This window comes from Excalfactoria chinensis, chromosome 16, assembly GCF_039878825.1.
Source record: "Excalfactoria chinensis isolate bCotChi1 chromosome 16, bCotChi1.hap2, whole genome shotgun sequence".
NCBI lineage: Eukaryota > Metazoa > Chordata > Aves > Galliformes > Phasianidae > Excalfactoria > Excalfactoria chinensis.
In genome coordinates this window covers 3,906,147-3,922,691 of record NC_092840.1, presented here as the reverse complement: position 1 = coordinate 3,922,691, position 16,545 = coordinate 3,906,147, and the positions used below count along the sequence as shown (strand labels likewise).

The following is a 16,545-nucleotide window of genomic DNA, read 5'->3' as shown; positions in this document are numbered from 1 at the left end:
ATTTTCCAAGTACAATGCTTACAAAACGACAGCCTCAGATCCAGCCAGTCCGAACGAGGCCTAGCTGCTTTAAGCTACAGTGCAGCAGTTGCTGAGGAAACCCTCAGAGGGTTTTATACAACAATCACAGAGCACACTGCAAGGTTCCCGATGCAATACCTTCAATTTACACACAGATTCCTCAAATGTGAAAAAAAATGATCTCCTACTGCTGTCAGGGATCAATAGGACACCATGCTGCTGTCTCCATTGTGCTGCCATTCTGTATTTCTCCCTGAGAGGCAGTGCCCGACATGAGCCTCCTGCTGGGTATGGCCTCTTCTGACAATGTCATCTGATGCACCAAACAGCTGCTCTTGCTGCTAGAACTTCTGGAAAGCAGCCTCAGGGTGCTTTTAAGTTATTCTTGTCACGAAACTTGTACAATGACTGAGAAATTCACTAGGAACTAGTGCCAGAATCAGGGAAAAAAACAAGTTTATTATTTGGTATCACGATGTTTTTTGCTTACAGAATGGGAAACAGGCTCACCTGCACGCTCAAAACAAGCCAGAGCAATCAGCAAGCAAAGATACCACAATGCTGTCCTTCTGTTCTCCCCTTAGAGCACAAAACAACATGATGCACCCAGCACCACAGGCAATTTTTGCTTTGGCCATATCTGAAGGAAGGGGAACAAAGAACAACCTTGTAACCTCAAAGCCTCAGTGACTGCTCTATTCCTGTGCTGCAGGCAGAACAGCAGTTAAGAGAGGGAACATCCTGAGCTTAGGAGGCATCACCCGGAGGTTCACAGGTCCAGGGAGGTCTGTCACGGCTGGGTACTCACTTCCCTTGCGAGTGAGCTGTTTGTGGCAAGGTAGGGAGCTGATACTACATCCAGAAGACCACATTAGCTGGGGCAAAATACACCTATTAACCTACATGCAGATGGGATGTTCTCAGCAGGATGTGGGAGCACCGAGCAGATAATTCCAAGTGGTCAGCAGTTCATGTAGGCTTCCTACCTGCCTTGTTTAGTATGTTCTGGACTAGTACAAGTCTAACTAGTATTTCACGTTCTGATTTTGTCCCTACTTTTTTTTATGCAACTATCCATTTCTAGCCTTTCCCCCTTGCCCTCCCACCTTTTTTGGCCATGAGGGCACACTGCTGGCTCATGGCCATCCTGTCATCCACCAGAAACCCAGGTCATCACCTTCCTTACTTCAATGGAGGAGGCAGTCTTTAAGTGTGGAGCTGACTGCCTCTTCTTAAAAAAGCTTGGAGCAGGCAGTCCTCCCACCTCCTCCCAGATCGTAGATAAAGCATTAAAGATACTAGCAGATAGTAGCATTAAAGATACTAGAGAGCGTGCGCACGCTGGCCTGAAGCCATGTCTGTTTTGAATGTGTTTACAGCTTGTCAGCCTAAGTACTCCAGTTTACTAAGCAGGTTGGCACTGCTTGTTGTATCCAATTATAGCAAACCTGAGACTCACTAGCTCCAAGGATTAGACAACTTCAGCTCTTCCTGACTCTTTTTAAAGAGCTCAGAGGTTTGTGGTTGTTATTTAAAATAACAGTAATAACTCCTTTATTGCAAATGTTAAAAGAACGGAGATTAAGAATCTAGAAACCACCACGTGTAAGATTTGGCCAAGTGGTTGATGCCACAACAGCACTGTAAAGAAAACCAGTGCTTCAAAGTGAGCATATAAAAGGCACTTTAACTCTCAGACCTTCCTCTGGTACAGCGTGTTCATATGTCATGCAATGAACGCGTACAAAGGAAAGGTTTCCTGTAAGGACATCTCAAACTCCCACAGACAAACTAACACACTATGGAAAAAAACAAAACAACAACATTTATTTTAATTTTTAAAGCTTAAATATCTTTGAAAGCATCTGCCAAGCAGCCTGGAGTTGTCCTATTATCTATGTGATTATTAGGCAGGGCAAATTCTGCAATCAATTCAATCTTGCCTCACACAGGGGAAGGAGCAGGGACAGGAGCCAACATTCTTTATAACATCACTACTGCTGTGCCAGCTCTCCTTAGGAAGGGCTGTACAGCCAGGCAGAGCCCATCAGCAGCCCAGAACTGGAGAAGAAAGAGTTGCATCTGTAGGCCTCTCTCCCTTGCAGGCTTGTTCAGAGCAACAAAGTTTGGTGGAAGTGCTGGCTTTATGCTTCCACATCTCGGTGTGAGATTCTAGAACAGCCAGAAGAGGGGTACAACCTGGATTGCTCAATGCAAACATCTTTTAAGGCTGCCTTACTACAAAAATAATAAGTTGGGATGTTGAGATGCACATCAAAAATGCCCTCATTGTTTACATCCTCTTTCAATGAAAGACAAAACTAAGGCTGGTGTCCCTCATAACCCTCCTTGGATAGGAGCAGATGTTTGAGTGATGGACACAAAGTAGGTGAAACAGAAATACAGAAAATGCAGCTGAATTTGTAAAATTTGAACGCAGAGCAGTCAGCATCTTTTAGTCTATTTAGATGATGCAAGCAGAAGGGGGAATTGGAAAATAGTTCCTAGGTGACAAAGATTGAGAAGAACAGCAACCTTCTGGAGGTCAGCTTGTGGCCCTCACTTCCTGGAACACAGGGAGTCTGTCACCTCACAGGCTGAGGAACATAAAGCCCCAAAGCAGGTGATCCAGGAGGTATCCTCTTGGTTTCTTCTGGAACAAGACACTGCTTTGTCACTCTGCATCTTCTCTACATTGGCTAGGTAACCAAATAGAGGCCAGCCTGCCACACTACAGTTGCTATCAGAATATAGAAGGATTTACTCAGTTGGTAAAAATATATAGATATATAAATCCCTTTGATATAAAATATGTCACGGAACAATGCTCTCAATGTTCAGATATCAATGATCTGATCTCCAAAAGAAAGACTATTCTGACAAATAAGGCCAATGAACAACATCAGAATGCTGCCGAGTCTGTGATTCTAAATGAATTGGTCATAATCACATTAACAAAAATACACCATTGTTTGCATGCTTTTCATCTGGGCATCTGACTGAAGTGCTGTTAGCCCCTGGTTGCAAGTGAAATTAAAGGAGTTTATCTTTGAACATAAAGAACGCATTAGCAGTTAGAACTTGGTTTTGTGTAACATCAGGCATCTCAACATTAAGGACTCAAATTAGCAGATCACTTCCTGTAATCTCTCTGCCTTCATTACCTGTGATAAGTGGACATGCTACCTTCTTATCTCACAGGAACACTACAAGGATAATTAAGGCCTGCATAGAATTCCAATAGTATTTGGAATTAATGGTCATGTCCAAAGGAAATGAGTACTTGTGTACTCATAACTGAGTTTAAAGTGCCCCACATACACACAGCAATAAAATACTGAATCCAGCAAGTACTATTGGCTACATGCACTAAATAATGCAGAAAGACTACACTAAACATAGGACAATTGTGCAACTGAAATTGACTATAAAGACTCAAGGCAATCTGCACAAGGCAGGACTGCATAATCAGTAATTTCTTCCTCCTTGTTGTGGACCTTCCTCCATAAGTAGCATTGTCAGTTATGGACTAATTTCAGCCACAATCAGCTGAAACAGTTGAGGTTCATTACCATAAGTCTAATCTGCCTCAGCATCCCTCCATTTTTTGGAAACAATAAAGCGTCTTTTCATAGTCAGGGAGAAGAAAGCAGCTGTTTATAAGTAATATTCCTTTTAAAAGGCAGTCTTCTAGCATTGCTAAGACAACACTAAATTATCTACTCTTAAATGCTTATGAGGTGATGTTCAAATAAATCAAGAACAAGATGGAACATTTGGCAGTTTCTCTTCCAGGCCTCCAGCTACAAACAGTGTGACAAGGGGTTCTTTGACTCAGCCATATGACGCCAAACTGCATTTTCATTTTAACCTAAGAAACATGAAAATCTCAAGCCAAGATCAAAATATTTTTGGAGCTTTTGAAATTATTGATAATCATTTCTTCATTCAAAAGGCTCTTATGTATCACAATTCTCATCCTGAGTAATTAAAAAAAGGGAAAAAGGGCATCTCAGAGTTAATAGGCTAAAGCAGAAGCAGCTAGCTAGCTTCCATGCACTATATTCAAATGAAATAAAGCAAATCAACAATATATGAACTTGATAATGCTTTAAGAGACCTTGGGGAGAAGAACAAGAACACTTTCAAGTAGTCTTTATAATCTAACATTCATCCTGGAAGAAGTAAGGAAACATGATGCGACACTAACCAATGAAGAATGATAAAAGGATGGATAAAATGAAGGCTAAATAGCAACGGTTTGTGGAAATTGTCAGACTCTTGAAAACATTTTGATACAAAATAAATAAAACTGTCTGATTAAGGTGTTGATTTACATGTATACTGATATCTGTAAAATATCCATCAACTTCTCCCATGACACTTTGAATAATAGGAGAGAACAATACAAAGCCAACACCAATTAAACAACTTAAATGACAGATTTCAAAGTGTCATTTGAAAATTGGGAATTCAAGGCTGGTTGGCTACACTGTCTTAGAAATATAGTAGGAAGAAACTAAGAGTTGTTTTTGTGCTATTAAGTATTTTTTATGAATGAAGTGGGGAAACCAGAAGTCTGCAGATGACAAAGATTGTCAAAGAAACACCAATTTGGTATGGAAGTGCTCTGCAGTTTTGAAAGCAAAAGGATAAAAATGGCAAACTACAGTTGAAAGACAAACAGATCAAGTTAAATATAAGATTTCTGACTGAAAGGAGCAGTTGGTAGTTATGTACCAAAGCAAGCGGTAGATTCTCTATCAAGATTAAAAACACAATAAACAAATAAAATAATCAAGACCTAAACTATAGCCATTCCCCTGAAGCAAAAATAATGCAAAATAGCTGAATGGTCACATAAAAACCACAAATCAAGCTACTCAGTCAATTCTGATAGATAAAAAGCTCAGAAGAGATTGTATGGATGTGATAAATATCCATCTCCCACACAAGTCACTACAGTTCAGAGCTGACTATGTTAATTCCTCTTATTCTACTTTCATAGAGCAAAAGAAATGGACTATATATTCAAGATACTTTATCAAAGCCTTTAAAGTACCCAAAAATAATTAATTTTCCTTGTGGAAGACAATGACATCCCACATAAACAGGTGCTCAGATTGAACACAATCCTCTAAATGGACTGTGGACTTTAGGATGCTTTGGTTCAGGATTGCCTCTTCCAAAATATCTGGTATTTAGAGATCTCTTAGCAGCATTTAAGCATCCCTTCAGTAAAATGCTAAGCATGAAAAAATGAGTTAAAAAAATCATACACAGAACACTCATGTCTGAAGTTTAGGGTGAACATCAATCAGAAGTATCAATTTAACATTAATTATACAGTATGACTGATACTGTATCAACTAATCTGTCTTACCATGCTGGCAGCCCCCCTATTAAAGCAGTAGCTCCCCTCCCCCTGAAAGCAGTCTACCCCTTCCAACTTTACAAGGTTTTATTTACCCCAAAAAGGTAGGAAAGGACTCACTGATTTTGTAGACTCCAGAGACCCTGAAGATAGAGTGTCTCTGCTGCCTCGACTCTTGGAACTGAGATGGGGGGAAGATGATGGCGAGTCATCGATGTAGGGCATCATATCATGATGTCGCCTCTGCTCTTCAGCACGGTCTGCATCATACGCATAGCTGGGTGGTGTGCCACTGCATGAAGCATCTGCAAAACATGGGAGAAAAATCTGTCTGGTCAAAGCCAAGTTGGATATAAAACAGGCTGGTGTACCATGGCACTGCTGATATCCCAGCTTTTAGTTTACTGATAAGTAATCACAGGATCAATGATAGTTAAATATAGATCAAGTGGAAGCATAAATTTAATTAAACTCATGTCACCAAACATGCATTTTGATCATTTTAAGTCCTAAAAGGCAAAGTCCTTTCTAGTATCTAACACTGGTGTTCATGAAATTGCAGCTCATTCCTCCAAGTTTTGCTTCAAATGTATTAGCATTAAGATAAATACTCGTACAGGCTGTATTCACATTACACAGTCTGGTTCTATGAATGTGGTGGGTTAGGATGATAGCCTCTGTTTTGTTCTTATTTTTCCATGGAAATGAGAAGATTACGTCCCTGACGGTTTAGCAGTCATCAATTATACATAGCCCAGGAAGTGAACAGTTGGACTTGATGATCTTGAAGATCTTTTCCAATCTAAATGATTCAATGATTCTGTAACTCCCTTCAGACCTAGAAACAAGACGACTAGGAAAGAAAGGTCTTGACATGTCAAGTGAACAGGTCTGCTGCCAAAAACAGAACTCTTAAGAGGCTCTCTTCCACTGGCTGCCTTCCTCCTCAATTCTAATTCCTTAAGAAAATGAACGATCCCCCTCCTCCTCTCTAGTGTCCCCAAAATAAAAACTAAATAAAATGGTTAATTTGATTCTTCCTACCACAACTGAATTTTTATGAGGTATCAATGAATTTCTGCAGGAAAGATGAGTAGTAAAATTGATTTGGTCTCTTTGGCGATTGAACCTGTTTCTGCAAAAAACTGTACTGAGGACACGCACTGAACATAACAGCTCCCTGTGCTATAAATTAACAGGTCTTTCACCTCTCTGCACAAATATACACAAAGGATGAACATTTGTTTTCTTGCACAGTGCCGCAGAATCACATCTGTCTTGCTCAAGGGAGGGTGGAAACAAATTTGCATGTTGCTGATACTTCCTGTGTGAAGCATTTTCACCTGCCAGTGTTCAGAAGTGCGAGCATTGACAGCCAAGCTCAGGGCATGGCAGAATCCTCTGCTGCTTTCAGTTACAAGTCATCGATTGCCACTCTCCTCCCCAAACTGAAGAATAACCAAAGGCAGACACTTCTACTGTAGCAGGCAAGCCTTACGGAACACAAAGCCATAAACAAGGATTATTTTTTCTTTTCTTTTTGGTCTTAAAAAAGTTTTTAAATTTCAATTAAATTCACATTGGAACTCACATTTTAATTGTAGAACTAGTTTCTACTTGTTTTTACATATCTGGGTTTTGCAAAAATAATAAGCAGCAGCTGCCAAACATACTAATAATCCTGTTATACATCACCAAGGCAGGGTGGAGGAGTAACATTTTAAAGCCCACTTTCCTCCTTCACAGTAAACTCAGCTAAAGCATGACTCATTCCAGCAAAGGATGTGAACTTTGTGTGAAACAGAATAAAACTCAATCCATGTGGCTTATTCAGGAGGGAGAGCCGGTCCAGGGAATTTATGCAAACAATATACTGAAAACCCAACAATAAACTCACTGTAGAAGTGAGCCTCTGTCTCAATTTGTACCAAATACCAACCAGCTAAATAACTCTGTATATGACTTACACGAGCCTTCGGGCTGCTGAGTGACCATGGCAATATTATTTCAACAAGCTCGATGAGTTTTATGTTGCCTACCCTCTCATGGTATTATCTCGTGCTCAAGCCCTCAGTTTCTCAAAAGACTTTTAGATTGTGCAAGACCACAGGAATGGGGACAGGAGAGGAAGGAAAAAATAAATAAATAGTACTTATTCTCTGAAGTGGACTTTTATTGAGGTGTCAGACACCTTCCAGGTTTTCTTAGTTGTTTAGAACTCACCCTATTAAGTTAATTTGGTAAATAGAGGCTTGAAATAGAGTTGCTAATGTAAGGATGATCGGTCACAAACAAAAAAGATTTCAGATAAGTTGGATAATGCCCACATATCAACAAGTCAAAGAAATCACAGATCTCATGCTTGAATTGTCCTCTAGCTAAAAGAATACAGAAGACATCATGGCCTCTGCATTCCACTTCTCAAACAGGTAAGGAAACACTGGAAGAAATCAACAGAAATAACTTCCATCTCGCACAAGGATGAATGGTCTTCTGTGTGGTCATAAGGCATGTTTAGGGACCATTCCAACTCCAGAAATTAGTATTTTATGTGGGAAACAACCATTCTTCTTTCTTCCACCTCTACAGTATTCATGTCATATTAAAAAATAAATAAATAAAAATGTAACACTGGGCAACTTCACTGGGGGAATGCAGATACCCGATTTCCATTGAATTATTCCTCCTTCTAACCCAAGAAACCTGAAAAACACAGCTGATAATTTAACACAGAGGAACATCAGTACAGGGTGCTTATATCAGCTTCATGTCTTTGATCAAGGAAGAATTCCTTCAAACTCCTATTTAAACCAGTTTCTCCTGCACACACGCAGTAACAAGATCAGTTTGCTGCGCAGAAATGAAGGCAGGAATATTTTTTTCACTCCCAGTGCTTGCTTTCTAATTTTATGGTTTTCCTGCATTTCTGTTAATGGAGAAATAAACTCCATCTAGAATATGTCAGCAGAAAGGCTTGCAGGGAATCACAGTGTTTTCACTTTCCTCACTTTCTCCTGCTAAGAAGTAGGCATCGTATTTCTAATTTCCATAACACATTTTGTCTCCTACTACACAGGGAAATCATCATCTGAAGGGAAAGGAAGATGGAAGACTTAAGGTTAGGAAGAAGAGATTTATTCCCAGCACTGCATAAAGATTCAGTTTACCTTTGCATCATTCACTTTGTCTCTCCATCCATGAAAATGAAAATAAGACCTCTCAGCAAGGAATGAAGAGGCAGCACATCAGTGTCACAGACTGCCCGAAGATAACTTTAATACTGTATCCATAACACATTCAAAAGCTTAGAAACAGTCATAATCCCTCTTCTTCCTATTATTGTTGCATAGAGCACTGAAATCCACCTATGGAGATTTTTAATTATCTCTGAGGCAGACAGACCTTCTTGCTTTTATTCCACCATTTATTCCAACAGAAGCTAAATATTACTCTAGTGAGATACACCGAGCAAGTCCTAATACTAATAACAGAGGTAGACTTGCATCTCTGTGATTAAAGAGACCACTGTTGCTAGGGAAACTAGGTTATTTGGATCTCCTACAGGCAGGCACAACTCTGCACAGGCTGTTCAGGCTCTACCTGGCAGCAGAATGACTACAGCAAAGAGAATGGAGCCAGGAGCTCACTGGACATTTCTAGCTGCTCTGGGTGACCCTGCTGTAGATGTAAGCAATCTCAGGGAGCAAAGCACCAGCGCTGCTTTGGGCAAGGGACCTGGCTTAGCCATGTGGCCAGGTGACAGTGAGCAACAAATGCTCAAGCTTCCCTCACCTCAGCAGCAGCAGCTTATCTCTTTTGGCAACTTATAAGAGTTTCTCCCTCCATAAAAAAGTCTGGCAGCTGTGACTGACCAAAATAAGCCCTCTCACCACTGAACTGCAGCTATTTCTGCCACCGGCCCTCCAATATTCGCTTACATTCCTCATCTTCTGCACCAGAACATCATCATGTGCAGCGAACTACTGGGGGGCTACAAAGGTTTTTCATCTATTTTGTACACACTCAAATGGTTACTTCCACCTTTTCGTTCTGATGACTGCAACCTCCCTGGCCTTGCTTTGTTCCAGTCTTTATGAACCTGCCTCACAATCCTCTTCTTCAGTTATTGCTTCTACCCCCTCACCTCCCCGAGCTTTCATTTCTGTTTGGTGTGCTCAAACTCAGTATTCTTCTATTTTTCTGTCCCTTATCTCTTCTAAGCTACTCCCCTCCCTCACTGCACCAAATTTCTCCTGGCTGGGAGAAAGGAGCAACCCAACAAACCTGCAGTTAGCTACAAATTCCCTTGCGCTCAGTGACTGCACAGTAGCACCACTGCCTTGTGCTTTTGCTGTGTGCCACATGCATTCTTTGTGAGTATGAGACCAAGGTAGAGAACTACATTGCCAGCATGAAGGGAAAAAGAAATTAACTTCAACATTAAAAAGACTAGTTGCATCTAATCCGGGGCCACACAGTGACTCAAGTGTCATGCTTTCACAGCATCAGAACATCCATAGCTGCTTGAAAGGCTTAACATCAGCATGCAGAGAAGCTTCCAAGCTAGTTGTGCCCCAGCTAATCCCACTAAAAGAACAGTGAAGCCACAGCAGCCCAGACCTGCCTGCCTAAGTAAATACAGAGAATCCTGAAGGGGGTGGGGAAGCCATTTTATACCAAAGCCCCACATCACTGTGGCTTCACTGTAAATGGTACCAAGGCTAGCACAAGTTTGCAACATCTATACTCACTCCAAAAACATTCCTGCAGCTGCACAGGAGAAGAGTGTTAAACCAGTCTGCATGCTCTGACTGTGCATTTCTATACCAAGGAATGTGCAAGGCCACAGTTTGATAATGCACTGTCTTGGCAGCAAGAAGAATCTAAGGTTTCCACCACCAAACCATAAACCACAGCATGACCCTTTCCCTCTTATCCCCTCAGTTATACACAGCCCACACATGGCTATGGCCCAGATAAAAAAACTCAGCTCAAAGAAAAACATCTTCCACAATTCCCTTCTAAGCTGGATCAGCTCTCTGATCCAGTTCATGGCACAGAAATCCCAACTAAAAGGTTACGGGCATAGTGGTTACAGAATAGGCACACCTAAAGCTGGTACAGCAGCTGAAAACAATGTATTAGCAAAGCACTGATGGAGTTTCCTTTAAGCAGAAGTTTGGTCAGTTCCTGGATTCAAGATATGGCTGGTTTGGGGACAAATAACTTTCACGCAATCCTTGTTGGGTTTTTTGTTTGGTTGGCTGGTTGTTGGTTTTGTAACCTTTAAGTTACTGATGTGATCTTCCAAACTTAGCTCCAGCTTTTACATACCACCATTTGCTTGGTGATAAACAATGCAGGTTCATGCCATCATATTTCATAGTGTGAATTCTATTCAGTGGCCCTGACCAGTCCGCTTGGAGAGGGATCAGGGATTCATTCCCAGTGCTAAGCACATGCAGAAGTACATTTATGTGGATGGGCTGTGAATGCAGTTGCAGCAGCACATTCGAAAGTATAAAAATGTTAAACTGTGGAAAACTGAGCATTTTGCTTATTTTCTTGACATCATCTGATTCATCATCTGCAAAACCAGGAGCAGTGCACATACACTTTAGCACAAAGCTGAGATCCAATAACAGTTATACTGTCTACCTATATCAGGAGTTTGTTCCAGAATGAAGACCAGGTATGGGGTGGGGGGGGGGGAAGATAAAGAAAGCAGCTGCATTTGCCATGAAAAATCCCTGTGGCTTTATCCTTCTTGGACTGATGAATACAAGGCTCCATTAAGACAATAAACAGATTCAGAGCAAAGTCTCTTCTTACATAGATAAGAGATACGATGCTGGAAGACAGTACAATTGAATAGATGTTTAGTGAAACCTAAAGCCCTCAGCCAAATATCAAACCAAGTATATTTAGCAGAAACAAACAAAAAACCATACACGCATGTATGTATAAATAAATAAACCAATCGCCATTATTTCAAAGAAAATCCTTTCTTTAGTATTAGATAAGCTTGTAAACAGAAGCAAAAAGTAACAAGAGCTAGCCCCAAGTCTGCCTATGGCTTCAAGCTATAGTCCTCAATAAAGCACAACTTTCAGTGCTAACCAATCAACTCATATCACGTGCCATAGAAGTAAAATATCCACACAGGATGATCTTCCTTACCACTGCCAAACAACCTGTTTGAGAGCATGGGTTGCAGAAGAACTGTGGTGAAATACATAACACAGCCCACCCACAGGAAACACCCATCAACACACAGATGAGGCAGAGTTAAACAAGCAAGTTCATACAATAGAGCCAAGCTCCAGTTTCCCATCTGCAGGCAGGCATTAAGTGGGCTCTGGAAGCATGTTGTATGTTGATAACCTGCAGTGAAACTCTTTAGGGGATAGGATGCAAGTGTAGAGGTACCCCAGGCTTTCTAAACACAAAGCTGGACACTGGAATGGCAACTTCAGGTTATACGACAACTGAAAGAGCAGTTCTGTGAATTCAAAAACTGAGCAGATTTTCCTGAAACCCCCATACTTGTTTCAGGTTTGTTCCCCTTCAACCCCCTCTGCTCCCTCCCCCCCTTTCCATTTTCTTTGAAGTATAACGGTGTGCGTGTTTGTGCACAGGTGTGCATGCATGCAGTGATTGAGAACTGCATTTTAGGTTTTGAAATGGAAGACAGAAAAAGTACTTTACATATGGGAGCAGCAAGGGACAGCTGGTGGTTCTCCCTTCTCCCTTCCACCTCCCCCCTGCCCCCCACCTCGCTCCCCCAGGGGATCTTGGGCTATAGACTTTAACCAGCCCCCTAGAAACTTATGTCTGTGCCACAGATGAGCTTTATCCCTATAGCAGACAGTGCCTGTAAGTCTTTAGGAGATGAATTAACTGCAGTCCACTTTTAATCTTTTAGGTGTGCCAAACGCAGACCACCACATCTAAAAAAGAAGACCAGAGATCTGTAATGTGCCCACATGTGGTTCTATGAAGAGTTCAAGCAGAGACTAGAGGATAGGCTTGATCAGTTTGCAGCAGTCTATCACTGAGACACAGTGTTGCTTTTTGCTCTTATTGAAATTCTCCTGTAGGCAGATTTAATGTGCACACAGATCTAAAGCCTACGCAGACTGAGTTTCCACGATCCAGCCATGAAGTGCAAGCTAGAATTACTGCAACCGTTCTCTATCTCAGGGAAACCTAAAGGCATCCTCACAAAGGACAGGAAGAATTGCTCACTGAAGTCACTGAGAGAGCTGGTAGCATTAGAGAGAAATTCATGATGCTAAGCTGGTCACTGAGGAGAGTCCACCTTTTCCCTGACAAAGCTGCTCTGTAATACGCACATTCAAAAGATTTTCCTTTTGGCAGCCTTCTTGCTGCTCATCTTCATTGCAGACAACTCGAGCTTAGCAACCAGAGAGCGCTGCATACTCAGAAGGGCAGACCAGGGTGTCATCCCCACGCTGCACTCAGCCAGGCTCTCAGACTTGGTATGCCACAGAGGCCAGCAGGGAAGAGTAGCAGCGATGTAAATTCCCATTTCTCTAAGACATTTGGCACTTGATCAACTAACATTAGGATGGACGCACAATCATCACACACCACAAACTGGACAGAGGAGTCCATCAGATGACAGCAGTTGCAAGAAGGAGGAAGTCAGGCTACATGTTTCAAAGATATGGCCTTTCAAATACAGGGTGTCTCAATAGAATTTTATACAATTTAAGATCCTTTGCAAGTAGGCTATGCGTTACTAAGATCATCACAGAAAGTTAGCTGTTGTTACCACAGGAGGGGAGCCTTGAACATTTCTCTCTGATAGCTGACTATGCATATGGCCTGCTGGCTTCCCACCAAGGCACTCAGAATAATCACCATCGTTTAGGGCTCTAAACATCTGTCAGTAAACACACAGGTATGAATGAAGTATGTTCACAGAATCACTGACTGCAAATACGCAGCCAAAAGAGAAAGACAAATTCTGATCAAACTTAAATTATATTCCATTCAAGGAAGCACGGGAGAATAATTGCCTTGCAGGTCACGACATAGCTCAAAACAGTGAAACTCCTGCTGCCTTTTTTCTTCTCTGACTCTTCACCTAAAAGCTTTGCACTAAGTCATGTGGTGCAATGTAATCCCCATAATATGAACTGCCTTGGATGCAGTAGAAACTGAGTATGTTTCCATCCAGGGTCTACACCTTTAGATTTCTCTCCTGTTCTATGTTTTCCCAGGCAGGATGGAAACATTTCCATGTTCAGTTCATGCTGGCAGTCAGGCCATTAGATGTTCTTGGCAAGGCAAGTCCCAGAGCAAACCAGAATGCTTTAACAGTTTTCTTTTCCACTCCTTATTACAGGACTGTGCACAAAGCCTAGCTGCACTACAATCCTACTAGGCAGAAAATACATTTTAGGTCTAGTTCTTCAGAACTGGAGCCTTTTGTCACTATGAAAGTACAAGGACAGGCTGACACATCCACAAGTGAATGCAGGTTTACTTGAAAGGCACCAACAACTTTAGCAGTGACTGAATCAGAGGCTCTGATTCTGAATCAGAATCTCCGCAAAACGCATCAACATAAACTGGGCACAGAGGTGGGATGGAACAAATGTGCCTGTTCAGGTTAGCATTCCTGCTGCGCTCAAAATAAAGCCTTGGTTTCCCTTCTAAAAAGAAATCTAGTAACAATGGCTAAAAGGAAACTGCATGTACTAACATTTGAAAGGCTGCTTCTTCCTTGCCTACTGTGGATCTATCGTTTATCTCATGAATGGATGAAAATTCCAGCAACGACCAACATAGTATTTACCATTGTATCCTCGCTGTTATTGCAGAGTTTTGCAGTCAATTCAAACAACATTTGACAACAGGATACTCCAGAGAAATAGAAAGGATTAGAAGATTAATAGAAACAAAATGGACCAAGTTGCCACAGCAGGATCTGTTAGCGAGAAAACACCCCACGATGTCTATGTTCCATTTCCTGTATTTAACTTGAGCAGACCAAAAGTCCCGCCATGCAGAGAGAGGAAAGTGCCTGTTAAAACAAGGGTTTAACTGAAGTGCCAGGTTTGTGAGGAGGAAGGGAGGACCAAGCCCAGGCAGTGGGGGATATTTAAAGTCTGTTTGAAACAAGCAGAAAACGATAAGAACACCATTCTGTTTCCAGGCCTTCAGCCTCTCAAGATGAGTTTTTTTTCCTCCAGATTGTTGTTTTCTCACTACTGCAGCAAGAACACTAAGAAGCAGATAAAGCTAGCCACTGTTTTCCAGTTTACAGTGTAAATCTAGCTACTGACATCTTCCTTGTTACACTGTTTAAAAAAAATATATTACAAAAAAAATATCATCTTGGCCTAGAACAAGTAATCCAAGCTCGAAATGCCTTGCTAGGCAGATGGCTCTGCCTACACCACTATAACAACCTTTCCTGAGCACAGCTGCTGCACAAGCTCAGTGTCTTCCTGTCACCTGGATGGAGAAAAAACTACTTTGGTGTGGCTCATAACCATGACAGAGCAGTCTGTAAGCTATAACTATTATTTTTAATTGAGGGTGCTGTAGGGGGAACACAGCTCCCCACAAACACTAATAAACACTATCTTCTCCCCATCTCCTTTCCTTCAAACCTACTAGATAAGACCAAGATTCGTTCCGGGCTAGTAAGTTCTCATGTAACATACCATGTCTTTTACTTCCAAATTATTTTTTTCCCTTCAGATCCTGTTTCTGGAGGTGTTTATTCTCCTGTAATCACAAGGAAATTAGAAAAGCACAATACAAATACAAGCAGCACAGCAGCGGCACACACAGACAGAGGCTGACAGAGGCTGCATTGAGGCTGCAGAGCAGATGAGAGAAAAAAAACACAGTCTGAGCCTATGGTGTTCTCCATCATACACCAAAAATGCTATTTTACACATCAGTATCACTGACTGATTCACTGCTATTCACATTTTACTAAAATATGGCACGATAAGAGAGAGCTTATTTTGGTAATACAGATGCATTACGTTACCATTTCATAAGGTCCCACCATCCACCAATATGGATGAGACAACAAGTACCAAGAAGGCAGGCCAAGAGGAAACAGGACCAAACCACTTCCAACCATCTCCCTTAAAGCTTTCTTCTGTATCATCCAAATTTATGTATACAATGCAGAGCTCCTGCATGGACATTAGTTCTCAAAGCAGAACAGACAGAGCTTCAGCATATATCCCTCCATCCCTACTTTCCTGCTCGAGGTCTTCTCTTTCCATAGTGACAACTGAAGCAAAATAGAGAAATGCTCTTATACTGAACACGGTATCAAAAGCAGTAAATATATATAAATATATAAACATATATAAATCTGCTGTTAATGCCTTCATTTCCAATTTCACTGCTTGATAAAAACAGGTAAAGAGAACATCTGAGCATAAAAAAGCCAGAAGTAGAGACACAGAACTGGTTTACCTAGAGCGGCTAACTTAAAATAAGAACTTAAACAATATAGAGGCAAGGGAAATATTTTCTATGTTGTTTTAAAGCTACTTTCTCCTCTTATTTTCAGTGGCATCTCTCTCTCAAAAGAGAGGACAACCATTCCCCAAGAAGAAGCACTGAAATTTCATAAGGACTGATAAACACAGTGGATTGACGGTGGCACATAAGGCCTGCTTCTGATTTCAAGCCTGAAAAAAAGGAAAATAAATCAATTATGTGCCATAACTACAGTCTCAATCTACTTAGTAGATAATAAGCTGGGAATCTCCTCCCTCCCCCTTTACAAGCAACATTTTGCTAGAGAACAAAGCATTAATGAAGAAAAGAAGAGGGAGCAGCTGGAATAGGAGGCTGTCTTGCACTAGCAGTCCTGCCACACAACTGCTCACGAACTGAGATGCACTAACAATTGGATCTGCCCAGGGCAGTTCCCAGCAGGCAGATGGTGATCAGAAGCAGAAGCCATTCTGCAAGGAACCCCTGGGCACCTCAGACCTTTGTTCACTGCAACAGTCAAACAAGGGTCTGGGAAGTATCTCCGTGCTTCAGCCTAAGCAGTGAGCCAGGCCTGAACGCCTGAACAGTCATCATGGAAACACAAGTTATTTGATGCTCTGTGTGAACTGATAGTCAGAACTGTGTTT

General features: G+C 41.5%; 1 protein-coding gene across 3 annotated transcripts in view; it reads right to left on the bottom strand.

Moving 5' to 3' along the window:
• The window catches only part of BCR (BCR activator of RhoGEF and GTPase), an 87,206-nt gene that overhangs the window by 38,573 nt on the left and 32,088 nt on the right, over nt 1–16,545 (bottom strand). For all 3 annotated transcript variants that reach the window (XM_072350629.1, XM_072350630.1, XM_072350628.1), the window contains exon 3: nt 5,516–5,700. In XM_072350629.1, coding sequence (XP_072206730.1) covers nt 5,516–5,700 — 185 coding nt within the window. The remainder of the gene's footprint in view (nt 1–5,515; nt 5,701–16,545) is intronic.